This window comes from Urocitellus parryii, chromosome 10, assembly GCF_045843805.1.
Source record: "Urocitellus parryii isolate mUroPar1 chromosome 10, mUroPar1.hap1, whole genome shotgun sequence".
NCBI lineage: Eukaryota > Metazoa > Chordata > Mammalia > Rodentia > Sciuridae > Urocitellus > Urocitellus parryii.
In genome coordinates this window covers 42,697,353-42,714,451 of record NC_135540.1, presented here as the reverse complement: position 1 = coordinate 42,714,451, position 17,099 = coordinate 42,697,353, and the positions used below count along the sequence as shown (strand labels likewise).

The 17,099-nt window shown below is 36.2% G+C and overlaps 1 protein-coding gene across 4 annotated transcripts in view; it reads right to left on the bottom strand.

The window, feature by feature from the left end:
- Bmpr1b (bone morphogenetic protein receptor type 1B) overlaps positions 1-17,099 on the bottom strand; it is a 137,745-nt gene that overhangs the window by 25,314 nt on the left and 95,332 nt on the right. For 3 of the 4 annotated variants that reach the window (XM_026407453.2, XM_026407452.2, XM_026407454.2), the window contains exons 3-6: positions 8,278-8,380; positions 7,678-7,780; positions 1,196-1,292; positions 143-281 (exon numbers count right to left, since the gene is read on the bottom strand). In XM_026407453.2, coding sequence (XP_026263238.1) covers positions 143-281; positions 1,196-1,292; positions 7,678-7,780; positions 8,278-8,380 — 442 coding nt within the window. The remainder of the gene's footprint in view (positions 1-142; positions 282-1,195; positions 1,293-7,677; positions 7,781-8,277; positions 8,381-17,099) is intronic. The other variant, XM_026407455.2, reaches the window with a different exon arrangement.

Sequence of the window (17,099 nt, the reverse complement as noted above, 5' to 3'; positions counted from 1 at the left end):
GCATCTGAAATCTGATGTCCAATCGACTGCCTAAAGCGTTCTCCTTCTCCACTGTCCTATCTATTTCAGTAAAATGAAACCCTATATTTATTGACATTTCCTTTCACAAGACATTTCCTTTCAAGATATGTTCTTCTCATACCAGCAGAGGGAGGCCTGATCCACTTCCTGAGCTTTGAGACTGCTCAATTAAGTCTCTCAGGGATTCTCCAGGAGGAATGTAAGTTCCATCCTGTTCCAGCCCAATGCTGTACCGAGGTCTGGTTTCTTGTCTTTTATACCTAAGGATAGACGATTGGGATAATTTTAGAAACTGAAATGTACTGACACAGATAAAGCATTGCAGATAAACACTAATCACAGCAGGTTTGATTTTATCATAAAAATGCAAGACAAGATCAAATGTTGCCCCTAGTTATGGTTTCTAAAATACAAATCTTAAATTTTGCTGATTTTTTAAAAATAAACGTCATGTTTTTTACACAGTGTCAACCATTTACAATTTTTCTGCTTCTTTCAATTGCACGTCTATATTCTGTTAATATTTCCACATAGTTTCAATATTTATTCCCTAAGTTATTTTCCTTTTAATTATAATGTTTTCAATTAGAACATGAATTTATTTGAATCCATTCATTGACACATTTGCAGAGTATCATAAATGAATATTAAATTGCCTGAAAGACAAATTATATGGGTATAAAGATCTTTCATATTTCATAAACTAGAAAATAAGTTCTTAGATGACTGAAAATAGTTTGTAGCTGTCATACTTTATTATAACAACTTTTTATTTTAACATTTATTCTATAAATTATATTTAAAAATCTTTTATATGAGAAATTTTTAGCTCAAGAAACATGGAATAAATTGAACTACTCAAAGTTCAGCGTAGTCCTTGCTTTACTTAGAATCAATCTGAGAAGTAATCAGTGCTGGAACTCCCCTGATTTCCTTAGAGGTGAAATATTTATAAGAATAGTTTTGATGTCTGAAGTGGAAATGAGTTGGGTACCTATTTATAACTTCCTTGGGATAAATATTTGTCAATAGTTTCAAATATTTTAAGTCTAAAATCCAATTAGACCAAGGAAAGCTTCAATGAAGAAGATCAACAGAAAAAAAATGGTAGAATATTAGTTTATGAAAGGTACTGTGAATGCCAAATTCCATATCTACATTGTTAGAACCTTACCTGAAGTAACAAAATAAAATGATAAGGACCAATAGCAAACTACAGACAGTCACAGATATAAGTAAGGCCTTGTGGTGTATAGGTCCATCAACAAAATCTGAAATTAAAAAGAGAGTCATGATATGGAGAATATTTTTACTTAAAATGAGGAAACAACTTTTTCTCAAAAGTACTTGCTAAGCAATATATCCAAGATATGAAAACACTTTTAGCATGACAATTGATTAAAAATACACAGACACTCAAAACTACATGTTTGACTTATGTCAATCATCCTTCATGTAGACACATTTCAACAGCATACATTTCCTCTCTGGAAGGAACGGACTTGGCACAGGATAAACGCATGGAGAGAACAGGACAAGAGCAAATGGATGTCCTTCATGAATACAATTTTTTTTCAAATGGAAACACACTATAAAAGAATGAATGTGTTCTTGCCAAAGAATATGTGAAACTTTTAAATGATATTATATATTATTATGTATATATAATATAAAATTTATAATATAAAAATACATGAAACATATTCACTTTGTCTTAACTCTCATTCTTGACAAACCAGATTTACTTAATGCTTGTTTTCTCAAACTTTGTATGAGTAAGAATGACAGAAAGACATTCAATACAAATGCATATTTACATTTACTGACTGTGTGTGTATGGGTTTTTGTTTGTTGGTTGGCTGGTTGGTACTGGGGACTGAAGGCAAGAGCATTTTACCACTGAGCTACATCCTAGCCTTTTTTATTTAGAGATACAGTCTTGCTAAGTTGTTGAGGCTGGCCTCAAACCTGCAATCCTCCTGCCTTAGCCTCCTAAGTCATTGGGATTACTGGTATGAGCCACCAAACCCAGGTAATTTTTATGCAGTGGTTGCTGGGCCATATTTTGAGAAAAATGACTTAAAGCAATGTGCACTGTACTCATGCAGTAACAGAATGAGTACTATTATTGTTAAGGGCAACATTTACCCTTGAGAAGAGTTATTATTGTCTTTTATTACAAGTGGAGATTTTCCAACTGTGTATCTTTACAAATATGGCCACCCAAACAATTTCTTTGGATGAAGTTCTTATCCCACCCAATGTTACTTATTTTCCATTAAAAAAGTATATGTTATATGAAGAAAAACTAAAAAGCATCAACTAACTAACGTTAAAAACAAAATCACTACCTCATTACCACACAGGAGAATTTATAGCCAACAGTTAGGTATATGCCATCTTGGTGTCATTGTAATGAATAAAAAAAATTCATAAGCAAAATCATTCAAAAATTGTATAATATATTGCATTATAGATTATTTTAATTTATAATATTGTTAACATTTTCCAAAACAACAAGTTTTTTTTTCTGAAATATGATTTAAAGACTACATATTATTATATGTAGGGACATCCTAATTAGCCAGTCTTCTCTTGTTTATTTAGGAGATTTCAAAGATTTTGCTATAATATTTCTTTATTATAATAAATACAATTCTATAGTAAGTAAACACATATGTCTTGGCACATGTCAATGCTTATTTCTTTGGAATTCCTAGAATAATTATTAGGTCAAAGGACATATATTTCAAGTCATATTGTCAAACATCCTTTAAAAAGACCACATTATCAATGTAAGAATGTTTTAACTATTTTGAAAATATTTCAGCCTTACTATGAGAATAATCAACTATGAGAATAAACAACTAATAATCTATGAGAATAAACAACTCCAATATGCCAATTATTCTCATTGTTAAAATTTTATATTTGTTTTATAATTCTCTTGCTCTATTAGTGTCCCATACATGTGTGTGTATCAGTATACACACACATACGTATACATATATTTGCATTTGTATTTATTTACTTTTGTATGTCTGTATTATTTTTTAACTATATAAAGTTGCAGAATAACACTCCTATCCACTGTATTCCCAGTTTTAAATGTATTCCCAGTTTTAAAAGTAAGAAAAGTTTGATTTTGCAGAAATTCAAAAAGAATGCTACTCAACTAAAACTACAGAGGTTCACATAATCACAACACATTTTCAGTATAAGGACACAAAACTCTTTTTAATTCCAGTGATACAGTTTTACTAAAATTCTCACCTTCCCTTGTCTTTTATTTTTCATGTAAATGATGAGTACAGAATACACCCTAAACTGCAAGAACACTGTATTTACTTCTCATTTCATGATCTTTCTGGTTTGTGAAAACAATGAGACCACAAAGGCTCTCTCCTTACCAATAAGCTCTTTCTCTAAGGCTAGTTTTACCTCCCTTTTCACATTTTTTTTTTGTGGCCCCAATACCCTAGCGCCTGCAGCCTCCCTGTCCATCCCCCTGTCTCTCCTCATGAACAGGAGATCCTTAGCAATACACCTTTTGTCACACCAGTCATGTTTTAATCTACCATTACCTGGGCTCAGAGCATTAACAAATGTAAACATTCAAGTCTCTGCCAGAGTCTCCAAAGCCAACAAGGCCAGATACCTATCAGGAAAAGAGCAGAGCCCACAGTTCTCTCTGGGCAGCTTATTTCTACCTGTACTGTCACTCCAACTACTCAGGAAACTGAACCAAGAGTTCCCCAGGGATGTCTAACTGATTCCAAGAGGCAAGTACGGATCGTCAGCAACTTTGAAACAAAACTGCACCTGTCACTACTAATGACCCAGCAGAGGAGTAGTTAGGAACTTCTCAGGCTGACAGGACTGTGTTTACAGGACTAGAAGGTGGTTCATATTTGCAACATGAAATAAAAAGGAAAAAAAATCATACAGCTAGAAAGGATCTTGGAAAATAATTGCTTGTCCAAAGATATCTTTTCAAGCACTCTAAGTATTAATGATTATGGATAATCGGGAGATATCATCCAATCAATACAGTATAAAGAATTTAAAAAGAATAGCCTTGACACACAATGTTAGTAATAACATTATATATTTACTTTTATCATATGTTGGGATTTCTTTTTACAGTTAAATCTAGATTTAAATTTTTCTTAAGAATAAAAACAATATTCTAGTTATTCTCACGTATAAAACTGTTTGGGGTCCTATCTCCTGATAATAAAGGAGATTTAAGAAACAACTTTTATATCCAAATTTCTGTATGAGAATGGGGGGGATAAGTTAATTACCTCTGAATTCCTTTCATCTGTCTTACACACAAATTTAATCCGAATTTCCCAGATAGGAATTGAGTGTTTATTTTATTTTTGGGGGTGTATGGGGGGGACAAATACCAGTATATTTTATGTACACTGGTAAGAAAAGACAGAGACATAGCTGGCAATGGGCACAAAACCCAGTCATGTGTCATTCTCAAGAGCTGCCCAGTTGGAAGGCAGTTCTACCCACTTTAACAATTGCCCCTTTTTGCAGCTCCTCCAAGTCTGAATGGCCTCAGGGTAGAGGAGTTCTCCTTGCCTTGGCCACAGCTCAAGGACTGGGCCTCTCACCAGCCTTCTCTCCGGATGCCAATTCTGCACAGCCCACAGCTTCCTAAATACAAGTTCCCACAAGAGTTGAGCCACTCAGCAGCTACCTCAGGAGGAGATCCATGCAGAGAGAGAAACCAGGACTAAAGGGCCGGCTATTTAGTAGCCTTTGGTGTCCTGGGCCAGTCCACAGACCAGTCCACTCTCTAGTTACAGATCATGAACGTGGTCCCTGCATGTTTGAGTGGCTTTGGACATCTGCTCGGCTTTCCTGTGCCATCTCTTCTTCAGTGCCAGTCACAACAGCCTATGCTTATTCACAGCAAGAACACACAGTGGGCACCAAAGGAGCGGAGCATTGCAAGAAATGTTAGCACTACTCTCTGGCAAGGAACTGAGCTCCGTCTCGTATACTGGTCTACAATACTGAGGGCACAACCTGCACAACAGAAGGTCCATTCTGGGCTCCCCTTCACATGCTGTACACTAGCATACATTCCATCTGTTGAGGAGAATATGGATGTTTCACTAGTTAGATGCCTTTACCTAGAGACTTTAGTTTATAATTGGCAATACCTAAAGGACAGCATTTTATTTACTTACTTGTTGGCTTATTTATTTGTACTAGGGATCTAACTCGGGGTGCTCTTCCACTGAGCTACATCCCCAGCTTTATTTTATTTTATTTTTTGAGACAGGGCCTAAGTTGCCCAGGTTGGCCTTAAATTTGTTATCCTCCCACCTCATCCTCCCAAATCACTGAGATTATAGATAGGTGTATACCACCATTTCTGGCATGTCAGGGATAGCATTTTAACATAAATCTGTAAGCTGCGCACACTATATTTATTAAACGGAAAAAAATTTTTCAACTTTGGAAATTCTGTATTATAATTTGACTGAAACTACATTAAAATCATCACATTCCAAAACAGAAGGTTATTTCTGAAAAATTTTCTATAAAGTCTATATGTAGTACATGAGTAATTTCAATATTTAAACATTAAAACCCACACCAACTTTCTTCAATTATAGAAATTTTGTTTTTTCACAAGCCAAATCAGCATCTTACTTAATAAAGCAAGAGCTTCTATTTATTTCATTTTGACACTGTTATCATTTATTTAAGTGTTCATTAAAAATAAACAAATGCTGCTATAAACCGGGTGTGGTGGCAGACGCCTGTAATACTGGCGGCTTGGGAGGCTAAGGCAGGAGGATCACAAGTTCAAAGCCAGCCTCAGCAAAAGTAAGGCACTAAACAACTCAGTGAGACCCTCTCTCTAAATAAAATACAGAATAGGGCTGGGGATGTGGCTCAGTTCCCTGAGTTCAATCCTGGGTAACAAATAAATAAATCAATGTGACTTAAGAAGTAATTTTGGGATGAGGGACTTCTTCACATCCTCCTTCACTTCAGAACAGACGTTTCTTCTCATTTCTATTCTTACCAACAGCTGTAGTGTTACTAGGCTTCTGAGTCATATTTTGTTATTGATGAAGGTGTTGGAGTTGATCTAATTATTTTTCATATTTCCTCATTCTGGAGAAAGAATATTATCCTAAGGTATTTTGCTTTGCTGGTGCTGCAGTGAAAAATAAGCAAAGCAAATCATGCCACGCACAGGCTGTGTAAATTTGATGAAGTTAACCTTTTTTGTATATTGCAATTTCCTCATTTTTAAAATGGGACCATCAGTCCTAAGTACCTCATAGAGTTTCTGTAAGGTATAAATTGGGTTAGTTCACATAATACTCAGCACAATTTTTAAATTTCACCCATGTAGCCTATCCTTCCTCACACTTAGGTAATTCTTGTTCATCTGTAAAGTCTTATTCAAGCGTCACTTCTAAAAGGCTATTTTGATATCCTCCCACCCCAGAGCTAGCCACTCACTTTTTTATGTAACTAACATACTTTACTGTCTAACTCTATTATTGAAATTTTTTCACCAAACCTAAGTCAATTATTTACATTTTCTTTCTCGAATTCTAAAGTATAGTTTGGAAAGCAAAAATTGTCTTTATCCATTTCTATATATCTTATTGCTTGGATTTTTTTTTAAATTGTGAATTTTTGATGTGAATTCTTTTTCTTTTTAAGAAATAAAATCAGCCAGCTGTGATGTAGCACATGTGTAATCCCAGTGACTTGGGAGTCTGAGGCAGGAGGATCACAAGTTCAAAGCCAGTCTCAGCAACTTAACAAGGTCCTAAGCAACTCAGTGAGACCCCATCTCAAAATAAAAAATAAAAAGGGCTGGGGGTATGGCTCAGTGGTTAAGTGCTCCCTGAGTTCAATCCCCAGTACAAAAAAAAAAAAAAGGAGAGAGAAAGAAAGAAAGAAAATCCACCATGAAGGATCCCTTGAACCCACTTATATAATACTTAGCAATCAAGACCATGACAATACAAATCATTTATTTGTGTGAGAACAAAGAGAAGAAAGGAAACATGGGAGTTATTTTTAATACAAAGTCTTTTGGGACTTAATATCTTTTTTTTCAATGAGCAAAACTTAAATGTATAAGTTTTAAAGTTAAAACTTATAAACATCATCCCTATTTTATCAGTCTATTGATATATGATGAGTAAAAATTACTCTAGCATTGATAAAATGAAATGTCATATAGCAAATGATCTTTTATTTAGTCTTTTATAAGGTTTTTATTTTAAAATCAAGAAAGCCAAATGGCAGTTTCCAAGTTAAATACAACTTCTGAATACCTTTTGTGGGTAAGCACGAAGCACCATCTCCCTCTCCTCTCCTGAGACACCCTGCAAGCTCTAGGAACTACAACTCTGGGAGGGAAGTGGGGAGAAGTCAAAGCAACACACATCCTAAAAGTATAATCACAGGCAACTACTGTCCCCAGAACTGTCTGCATGCCTCTCTGAGTGACAGGTTCATTATGTTATCTTGCCTCAGCCCTCCATTTCAGCTCTGAAAAATGTTGCAGGTAGAAGAGCTGGAAAAAGAAAAAATGCTTCCCATGTTCATTTTTACTGTGCCCAAGCTTTGCCAGCCTGAAAGTCATCCTGGCCTTACCTCTGTTTTTCAGTGGAGGCAAAGTAGGGTGGAGGTCTTTATTACATTCATTCCTTTCTGTGCAGCATTCAATTGATCTTCTTTGATGAGGAATAGGAGTGTCCTAAAATTGAACCCAAACAGCTTTTAGTGAGTCTCCTCTAAATTTCAAACTCAGTTGGTCTAAAATATAAGAAACGATTACTAAGAGAACTCATTTAAACATCCAATAATTTTATACAAACATCTTGAAAATGTTAGTTTGTATCAGATAATCCATTTCAAATTATTGTATATTATTGCAACTTCTGCATTTCAATCAAATTACCACTATATTTGTAATAATCAGTGTCCATAAACTGAGGAAGAAGTCTTGGTTTAATGCAATTAGATAAAATGGGTTTTGAAGAATATGAACTAATGACACACTAACAAGAAGTTAACAAAACTAAAAAGGGCATTTCAAAAAAAAGGGAGAGTTGGTCCAATGAGAATTTTTAATTACTTTCTAGATTCCTAAAAATGGGCTAGCCATGAAAAATAACTATTTTGTCTTACTTGAATCTTGGTAGAAATACAGCCAATGCAAAATCACAAATGAAATCGGGTTATCTTCCTTACCCGACACTGAAAATCTGAACCTTCTAGTCCTAGGCATCCAGAAGTGACCACAGGCATCCCCGAGTCGTCTTCCTCTATCATTGTGAAACAGTATCCGTCTGTGCTAAAAGCAAAACGGGCAGAAAGACACAGAGAGAGAGAGACAGGTGGGGAGGCAGAGGGAGAAAGTCTGTGAGTTCAGGGAAAGCAAAATACATGACATGTATCATTTGCTTCATTATAAATAAGGAGAAAGTCAATGATCTTTATAGGTTACACACTTTGGAGAATCTCAAAACTTCCCTTTTATGAAAGTAAATTTAATTATCATAGGAACATTTAGTAATATCTTCTCTACCTAGAAATTTGTGCCACGGGATGTAAAATGTCCAAATAGCACATATCATTAATTAACATGGATATCCATATATACCATTGATGAACTTTGGCCCTTCACAGATACCACTTGCCTGGACAAATCAAGACATAAAACTCTGAGGAAGTAGTACCATCCTCACCTTTTATGTGAGAAAACTGAGGCTCAGAGAACATGAGTCATACAGTCAGTGAGAGAAGGCAGGCAGGAGTTGGAACCCATGAAGGTGAATATTTAGGCCGGCTCCCCTTGGCCTGAGGTAGTGAAGTAAACTTATTATCACTGAGGTATGACAACTACAGACAGGTAGGAGCCAGTCCAGCAGGGCACATCTTAGGTAGCAAAGACTCCACCATTGGGTTCCCCTGCCTCTGGGTTGGCCAGAAGTTTGGCTTAAGCAGTCTGGGCTTATGCTGGGAGTGGATAAGGGCAGACAATAGAAAGAAGGGGTTTTTGACAAAACAATAAAAAAAAGCAAATTTTTAATTTTTATGTTTTCCTAGGTTAACATTCACTAATGTCATATATTTTTTTAACAAGAGAGAAAATAGTAATATTTCTTCTATTTTACAGATGAAGAAATTGGAGATAAGAGAGAATACTACACTTACATAAGGTTGAAAGATAAACATTTGCAGAACCAGGGTTTGGATAAAGGCTCTCTTACTTAATTCCCACATAATTTTTTGCTATCCTGGGACTAAAATGAAAAACAAGAACTGGTAAAAATATAACTATTTGAAAACAGACATTACTGTCTTCACAAGTTTGGATAATAAATGCCAGTAGACTCCCAGTGTAAGCCATAAGCCACTACTGCTTGGAGCATATATTAGATGTGATTTGTAGTTTGTCTGTTCTGTCTTAGGGGTAGCAGCATTCTGCCACACATAAGCCCTTCAGTTATCATCAACATTTTTAGAAGTGTTTACTCAGCTTATCACCCTCAAGCAATCCAGCATGCCTCAGTTTATAAGAAGTAGCTGAGCAAAGTTCACACATACTAATGAATGGCTTGGAAGGGTCAATGATAAATACCTTTGTCAGACGAAGGTCAAATGCATGAATATTACTGAGAAGAAAAAAATTCTCTCAATAGCCTATGTTCTAAATTCTCTGGGGCTTTTTAGCCAATTCACTAAAATTGCCAGGAAAATGTAAGCCATATAGATGCTGAAGGTAATAAATAAATGTTCCTTAGAAATTTAAACAATCTGAGTGAAAAGTACTCATATGGTTTTTAAAATTCTTTTCCTACAGACTTAGATGATATATAACCTACATTTCTTATCTAAAGCAAGATTCAGGAACTATCAGAAATAAGCCATCCTAATTTTCTGACATTAGGAATTCATAGGGGCTATAGCAGTCAATGTAATATATTACATCTACAGAATAGTTTCTCCTTAATCATGAGTTCCCTTTAATCAAAGACTGAAAATAAGGACTTGTAAATTTATAAGAGTAAAAAAGGTGGGGAGGGGTGCTGTGCACGGTGGTGGCATACGCCTGTAATCCCAGTCACTCAGGAGGCTGAGGCAGGAAGACCACAAGTTTGAGGCCAGCATAAGCAATTTATGGAGGACCCCATCTCAAAATAAAAAAAAAAAAGGCTGGGGATGCAACTCAGTGGTGGTGCAAACCTCTATGCTTATTTTCTTGACACCAGTATTGCCAAAAAAAAAAAGAATTAAAATGGCAATAGAAAAATCAGATAAAGATGTTGGCAAGTACTGTTGTAATGCCCTAGAAAATACAAAACTGAAGGAGAATAACTCAAGCTTTAAATGTACACCTCCTTGTTTGCAAAGAGAGGAATCAAAAAATATATAAAAGGATGGTGAAAGAGAGAAAGACTCTGGAGAAAAGAATTCATTTGCCATCAATATAAATTCAGAAAGGAATATTAGTTGAAGAACAAGAAAGAAGGTGACAGAGCCATTTTGGGGCATATTATCTGCAGCAAGCTAAAGTACTTTATAAATTCCTCACTGAAACTGCTGTCTAGCAAGGAACATTAACTGGAAACCAGCTTGAGAATCACAGGAGAGCTTTCAATTCTCAAACAAGCATAAATCTAAACCAACCTATGCTCCAGAGTCAAAGCTGATCAACTCTGCCCACCATCAGGAGCTGGTCGCTGGATGTCACATACAGAGGGCAACTGACTCCTCCCATTGGCTTATTGACGGCTGCCTGGGTGACCTATTTAAACTTAGTTCTATGTGTGCAGATTATCAGCCTCATTCCTACAGTGTTGATAGTGACAGGAAGAGGAAATGAAGAATCATAATGGAAATCAAAATAGAAATAATTTTAAAATCAAATCAAAAGTAGTGAGATGTATACATTAATATAAGACGAATCATGGTGAGAGTGATGATCATGAATTTTTAAAAATAGAAGAACAACAGATGTACCATTTTTAAAATTCTGCCCCCTCTGGGTCACAGGCAAAGAAAAGTACACAACGAAACAGGATAGCACTTGAGAGCATATAGAGTGCTGCTGATGGATGCCTCACGGAACACTAAATTCATAAAAAAGCAAAGAATGTGAGAATTCAAAGGTTACATGAGGTCACAGCAGGGAAAATATAGCTCAACTCTCCAGATGGTTCTGCAGGATTAAGGTTTCTTAAATTTGACCAATATTCTAAGAGCAAAAAGGTGTCTGGAACATCTAGAAAGATCATCAAGGGAGTAACCATTTCAAGAGATTTTTCAGTGTGTCCAAGTGAACATAAACCAACAAGAAAGGAGTGCACCTGCTTTAAAGCTTCGAGGGACTAAATGATATGCTTTTTAGGTAGATATGCAAGTAGAGACTGAGGGTTTTTAATTCCTCTCATTTCTGGTCACATCAGTTTATAATCCTCATTCCTGAGCTTTGTAGATGGTGAGAAACTTCATACGTCATTAAAAACTGCACTGACAGCATTTTGATTTAATGTGAGTACAGTGTGTACAAGGCTCATCCAAGCTTTGGTCCCTTCAACTCTATTCTTCCACTAAGACCTCAGGTCTCTCTTTTGAAAACCCAAGGGCTGCTCACAGCCACCAAGCTGAGAAGGCACTATCGTAAAACTTTTCCTCTAACTAGTTTAAATCTTTATATAAAGATTAACATCACTGTGAAATAATTTCTAAAAGTGTATCTGCTTCGCTCAATCAAGTGAATGAAAATTTAAAAGTATTATTTCAAATTTAGTCTCTACAAAAAATAATTATATAAATGGGTGCAATATGTTCAATATCACCTACCCAAAGAAATAACAGTTCTCTTGACTGATCAATATTTATCCTTCCCTCTTTTAGTTATAATGCTAGAATTCATAAAGTTAGTCTGAATGTGGTTGTTAGAATGGATCTCAGAAGGCTGGTTAATATTGGGTCATTTGTAAGCAAATGCTTGAGAGCATCCTATCTTCAAAAATATCAATTTCATATGCAAGGGAATAAAGTAAGTTTTCAAAACTTCCTGTCACAGGTAAACTCAAAAGAGGTGTACAACTTGTCAAGTTGCTATTTAAATCACGCACATTTCAGTCCATTGACTAAAACAGCTGGAAATGCATAGAGCTTTTCGTTAATGGTGGTTCATTTGATATTTGTTGAGAATACTATGACTCTGGCTGAGTTATGGCAAGAATGTCAGGGCAAGAACGACGGGGCCTTTGCTTTTGAGCTAAGTGACATGAGAGTCACTAATACAGGCCACCAAATCCTAAAAGAAAAAGAACAGCATTCAATGGAGCAGTAGGAATAGAAATCACAAGCTACCCAAGTGTTTTCTACCAATTAGAAAGTTAAAAAAAAAAAAGATGAATAGTAATAATTACCAAAGCAACAGAATTCTAGAGATTTGTTTCCCTTCCTTAACTTCTTAGATAGATTCCCATACAACTGGAAAGGAATGGAATGAAATATATATGGCTCTACTGTGCCCTCCTCTGGCTTTTTCTCTGAGAGGGCTATGCAGTTGGGAGGTGCAGTTGCATTAATGACAAAGCCCCAGCGGGGGCTGCCCTTTTCTATTCTGTCCTCAAGAACATGTAACTACTGTCCACCCCTCCTCCCTGGTCAACACACTAAATGACTTAGTATTGTGTTTATTTTTTCTGACATATAAGACTTCTCCACTCTGTCTCAGTTTATACACTCATCAAGTGCTCATATATTTTTACCTCCACCACCCTGTACAGATCCCCACTGTCTCTTTGAAGGACTTCTCTCCTCTCTTAACCCTTTACCCACTGCACACAATATTGCCTGATAGATTCTACATTTTCTTGCTTTGATCAATAACCTTCAATTGTTCTCTATGTACCATTTTAAAGAGCCCTACACTATTGACTTCTCATTAAGCCCAATAACAAACTGGCCTCATTTGACATTCTCATTTCTGATTAACCAGAGGCATAAAAGGAGAGTTATCTTTCATAAAAGGCTCTGTCAGCAAATTTGAAATCATATACTCTTCCAACTAAATAAATTTCTAATGAGGGACCCACCATTCTTCTAAGTGCAATAGTTCGAAATCAGAATGCTCTCCTGGAAAAGAATCATAAAGTTCAATGTTTAGGTGGCCTGGGCCACAGTGGCAAAAACTGGATGGCTTACAGTGATACTCAGCATACAAGGTAAGCACGTTCATTTTAAATCCTCTGAGACTAGGTCAGGAGCACCTGTCTGAAGACTCAGGAAGAGGTTTAAAAGTCCCAAGTTAATATACCCTGTAAAAAGACTTGCAGCCCCTAAGATTTTCCTTTTGGCCCTATGACCTTCAAGATATATAGTGGGAGACCTGTCTAGATCCCAATTTAAGCAGCTTGGTGTCATTTGCATAACTTTTGTGCAAACATACATTTCAATTTATCATCTCTCTAAAACCTGAAAACTTTTGGGCAGAATTTTTGTTCAGTGTCCAATACTAAAAATTACCTCTGAAAAAAGAATGTAACATAATTTTTAGAAATGGATAGACATTCATGAAGGCATGAAGAAACCTGAAAGAGATGTTGAGAGAGAACAAATATGACTATCACAGATCACAGTAGTAAAACAAGAAGGCTATATAAAGCCAGACTCAGTTATATACAGAAAAATAAACAAGTCTAAGATAACACTTGCTAGAACAGGAAAATGACACAGAACATTTGCATAGTGAAAAAATCACATAAGAAGAGTTATTTAAGACTTTGCATTGATGGTCTATGGTCCTAGGAATAGAATCAGGAATTGGAAGGATTACAATGCAAAGTTACTCTTGGAAAAACATTTAGAAGACAGACATCATCGTGAGGGGAAAAGTAAAATGGTTTTACCCTTACTTTGGATTATAGATATATAGATACTCAGTCATGATATATTTGCACTATATTCTCCAATATGCAAACCATGAGCAATGGGAATGGCATGCAATTGGGTAGCAGACACACGTGCAGCTAATAGAGATCAATCCAGGCATGACTTTGGCCTTGGAACTTGGTTGATAGAGCGAACAATTGATGGTACTAGTGAAGAATTTACGAACCCCTGAACTGACGACACATCCTCTGAATTAACATATCTCACAATCTCACAGTGACATATTTCAGAATCTCTTTATAGTAGATAGTACTCGTTTCTAGTCCCTTTTGGGATGTGATGAACATGAAGCCTTCCTGGGACACACTGTTTGACTGACATTTGCCTGGTACAAGGCCTCAGGCCAAACAATTTAGACCAGCCCTTATGTAAGGCATAAGAAAGCACCCCTTTGCCTTGAAAACTGCTTTACTTCAGAGTGCAAGACTTAATGCAGCGTTGCTTAAGTTACATCCCAGCAGGACAGAAAATTGCTTATTGCTGGTCTGTGAAGGAGTTAATATAGAAATTGAAACTCATACAGTAATTTCAGTGTATAAATCCATGTCTAAATGATAGAAATAGAAAAAAAGGGCATGTAATTTGCAAAGTTTATATTCTTTTTTTAATAATTCATTTTTATTTTACTTTTAGAGGGGGTGGCTATCTTTCACCAGAGAAATCTAGAGAATTACTCTTTGGAGGGCAAAGAATCCAGTGTGAGCTAACAGAAATGAAGGTGGAAAGTCAAGGATTTACTCTATGTCTTAGGACAAGGGAACAAAAGTAGTCCTTGTGATTTGCACATTATTGATCTCAGCTCATGGAAGTCTCAATTGGAGTTGAAATCTCATTAGAAAAATACATGTGCATTTTACTCAAGAGTGGATGTTGGGGCTGGGGATGTGGCTCAAGAAGTAGCGCGCTCGCCTGGTATGCATGCGGCCAGGGTTCAATCCTCAGCACCACTTACAAAGATGTTGTGTCTGCCGAAAACTAGAAAATAAATATTAAAAAATTATCTCTCTCTCTCTCTCTCTAAAAAAAAAAAAAAAGAGTGGATGTTCAATCCTCTAAGAACCAGTGTCAGGGTTGGCTTTTGGCTAAGAATTCGTGATTTTGGAATTGTGGCCACAATTTCTCATCATGTCATCATGCCTACTGATTACTTAACTTTCCATAGCCTCAGATTTCTTACCTGGAAAATATAGATAATGCTACATTCTATATAGAAATGTTTATTAGTTAAAGATAGGTAAAATAAATATGCTACTGAAACTTATAAAAGTTATTTTAAACTTATAAACTTATAAAAGTTTCAGCAAATATTAGTTTTCTGTTGACCTCTCCAAGTTAACCCACCTATGCTGGTCATAACTATGTTCTTTTGAGGGATTCTTTGGTCATTGCTGTTTTTCTTCCTGTGATTTTCTTTCTTTCATTATCAAAAATCAAAGATTGGCAAACATATAATTCAAAGCCCATCTCAACCTGGCTTCCATCTCTACTACCTTAAATATTTCCAACCTGCTTCTATTGATGTCATTGGACCTGATTGCCATTTTCTAGTTCTTTTTCTACTTGACCTCAAATTGCATTGAAGATAGTCAGCCTTAATATTTCCCTTGGTAAAATTAGCATTGGGGACACTAATTCTTAATCTCCTGGGACATGTCCTTGACCCAAGCATTAAATGTCTCAAGGCTCAGTCCTGCTCTGGTAGGTGGTAGATTGTTCTACTATTGATCCCAATTCCGCATCCTTCTCCATCATGATGGCTTCCCCTTGACTTTGAGCTTGACTGCATCACTTGATTTGATTAATGAAATATTAGAGGACATGATGCAGAAAGGGGCTTTAAAACATCACTCCTCCACGGGAGTGATGAAATGAGAAAGAAATGTCCCAGGCAACCACTGGTCCAAGAAAAATGAAGAAATATAGAGCAAGCCTGTACCCCATTGGCAGCCTGAAGTCAAGCCCAGCCAATCCCAGCAGAGCCCAGCACAACTGCAACCCATCTATCAAACTCTATGTGTAAAAAATAAACGTCTTTACATGTAAGCCTCTGTGACTTTGAGATTGTGTATTTTACAGCAAACACTAACCAATGCTCCACGTACGCTACACTATCAAAGCAATCTTTATTCTGAGCACAGATCCATATCCCACTGTACAGACTGTTTCACTTATTTATTGGAAAATGTCAAAAAAAAAAAACCCAAAACTCAATTTGGAGCCAGGAATATGGTTCTTTGCCTCTGTCTTCTTTCAATAAAAAGCTATACTATGCACCTAAATCTAAACCTAAGTCTTGTAAAATTCTTTTGTCCTTCTCCCTCCAATATCCAATCCATTAACATTCAACTTTACCTTCTGAATGTTTCTCAAATGCATTCAATTCTCTCACCAACACCACACTAGCTCCAGATCCTTTTCTCACGTGGACTGTACTTACTGAATCCCCTTCCAAGTTCTCTAACTGTATTTCTTGAATTCACTTTTGTTTCCTCCTGACCCATTTAATATACTGTAGCAAAGCAAATTTAAAAAGACAAAAAGGATCATGTCACTCTCCATTGGCCCTACCACTGAAACACCTCTATCAATGGCTTCCAAGGCTCTTAGGTTTGCTTACGATAGCCTACCAGGCATAGTTATCTTTCCCCTGTCTCCATGCTCAGCTCCTACCACATCTCCTACACCCTCTGTTCTAAAAAAAACCAGTCTTCTTTGAACACAATAAGCTCCCCTTCTTACAACAGAGAATTTCCCTGCCTGGCCATTTTCTCCCAAGCCAACTTAGTACACTCCTGTGGCTAATGAAAAAAAAAAAAAAGACAAATATTTTAAACTGAGATAGATATGGAAAATCCTAAACAAAGGATTACTAAGACAATAGCTCAAATGACACAGAGATGTATTACGAACACCACAGGCTTAGATAAAACAGTAAACTACCTCCCCTTAATTTGCTTCCTCCTGCTAATTTATCTTTATTCAGAAAAACAAATTAATTTTCCTGACAATCTTCTGTTTATTGTAAAGAGACAGTGTTTCCCAGGAAAAAACAACTAGAAATTATTTTACCATAGCACAAAACTCAGTGATCTCTGCAT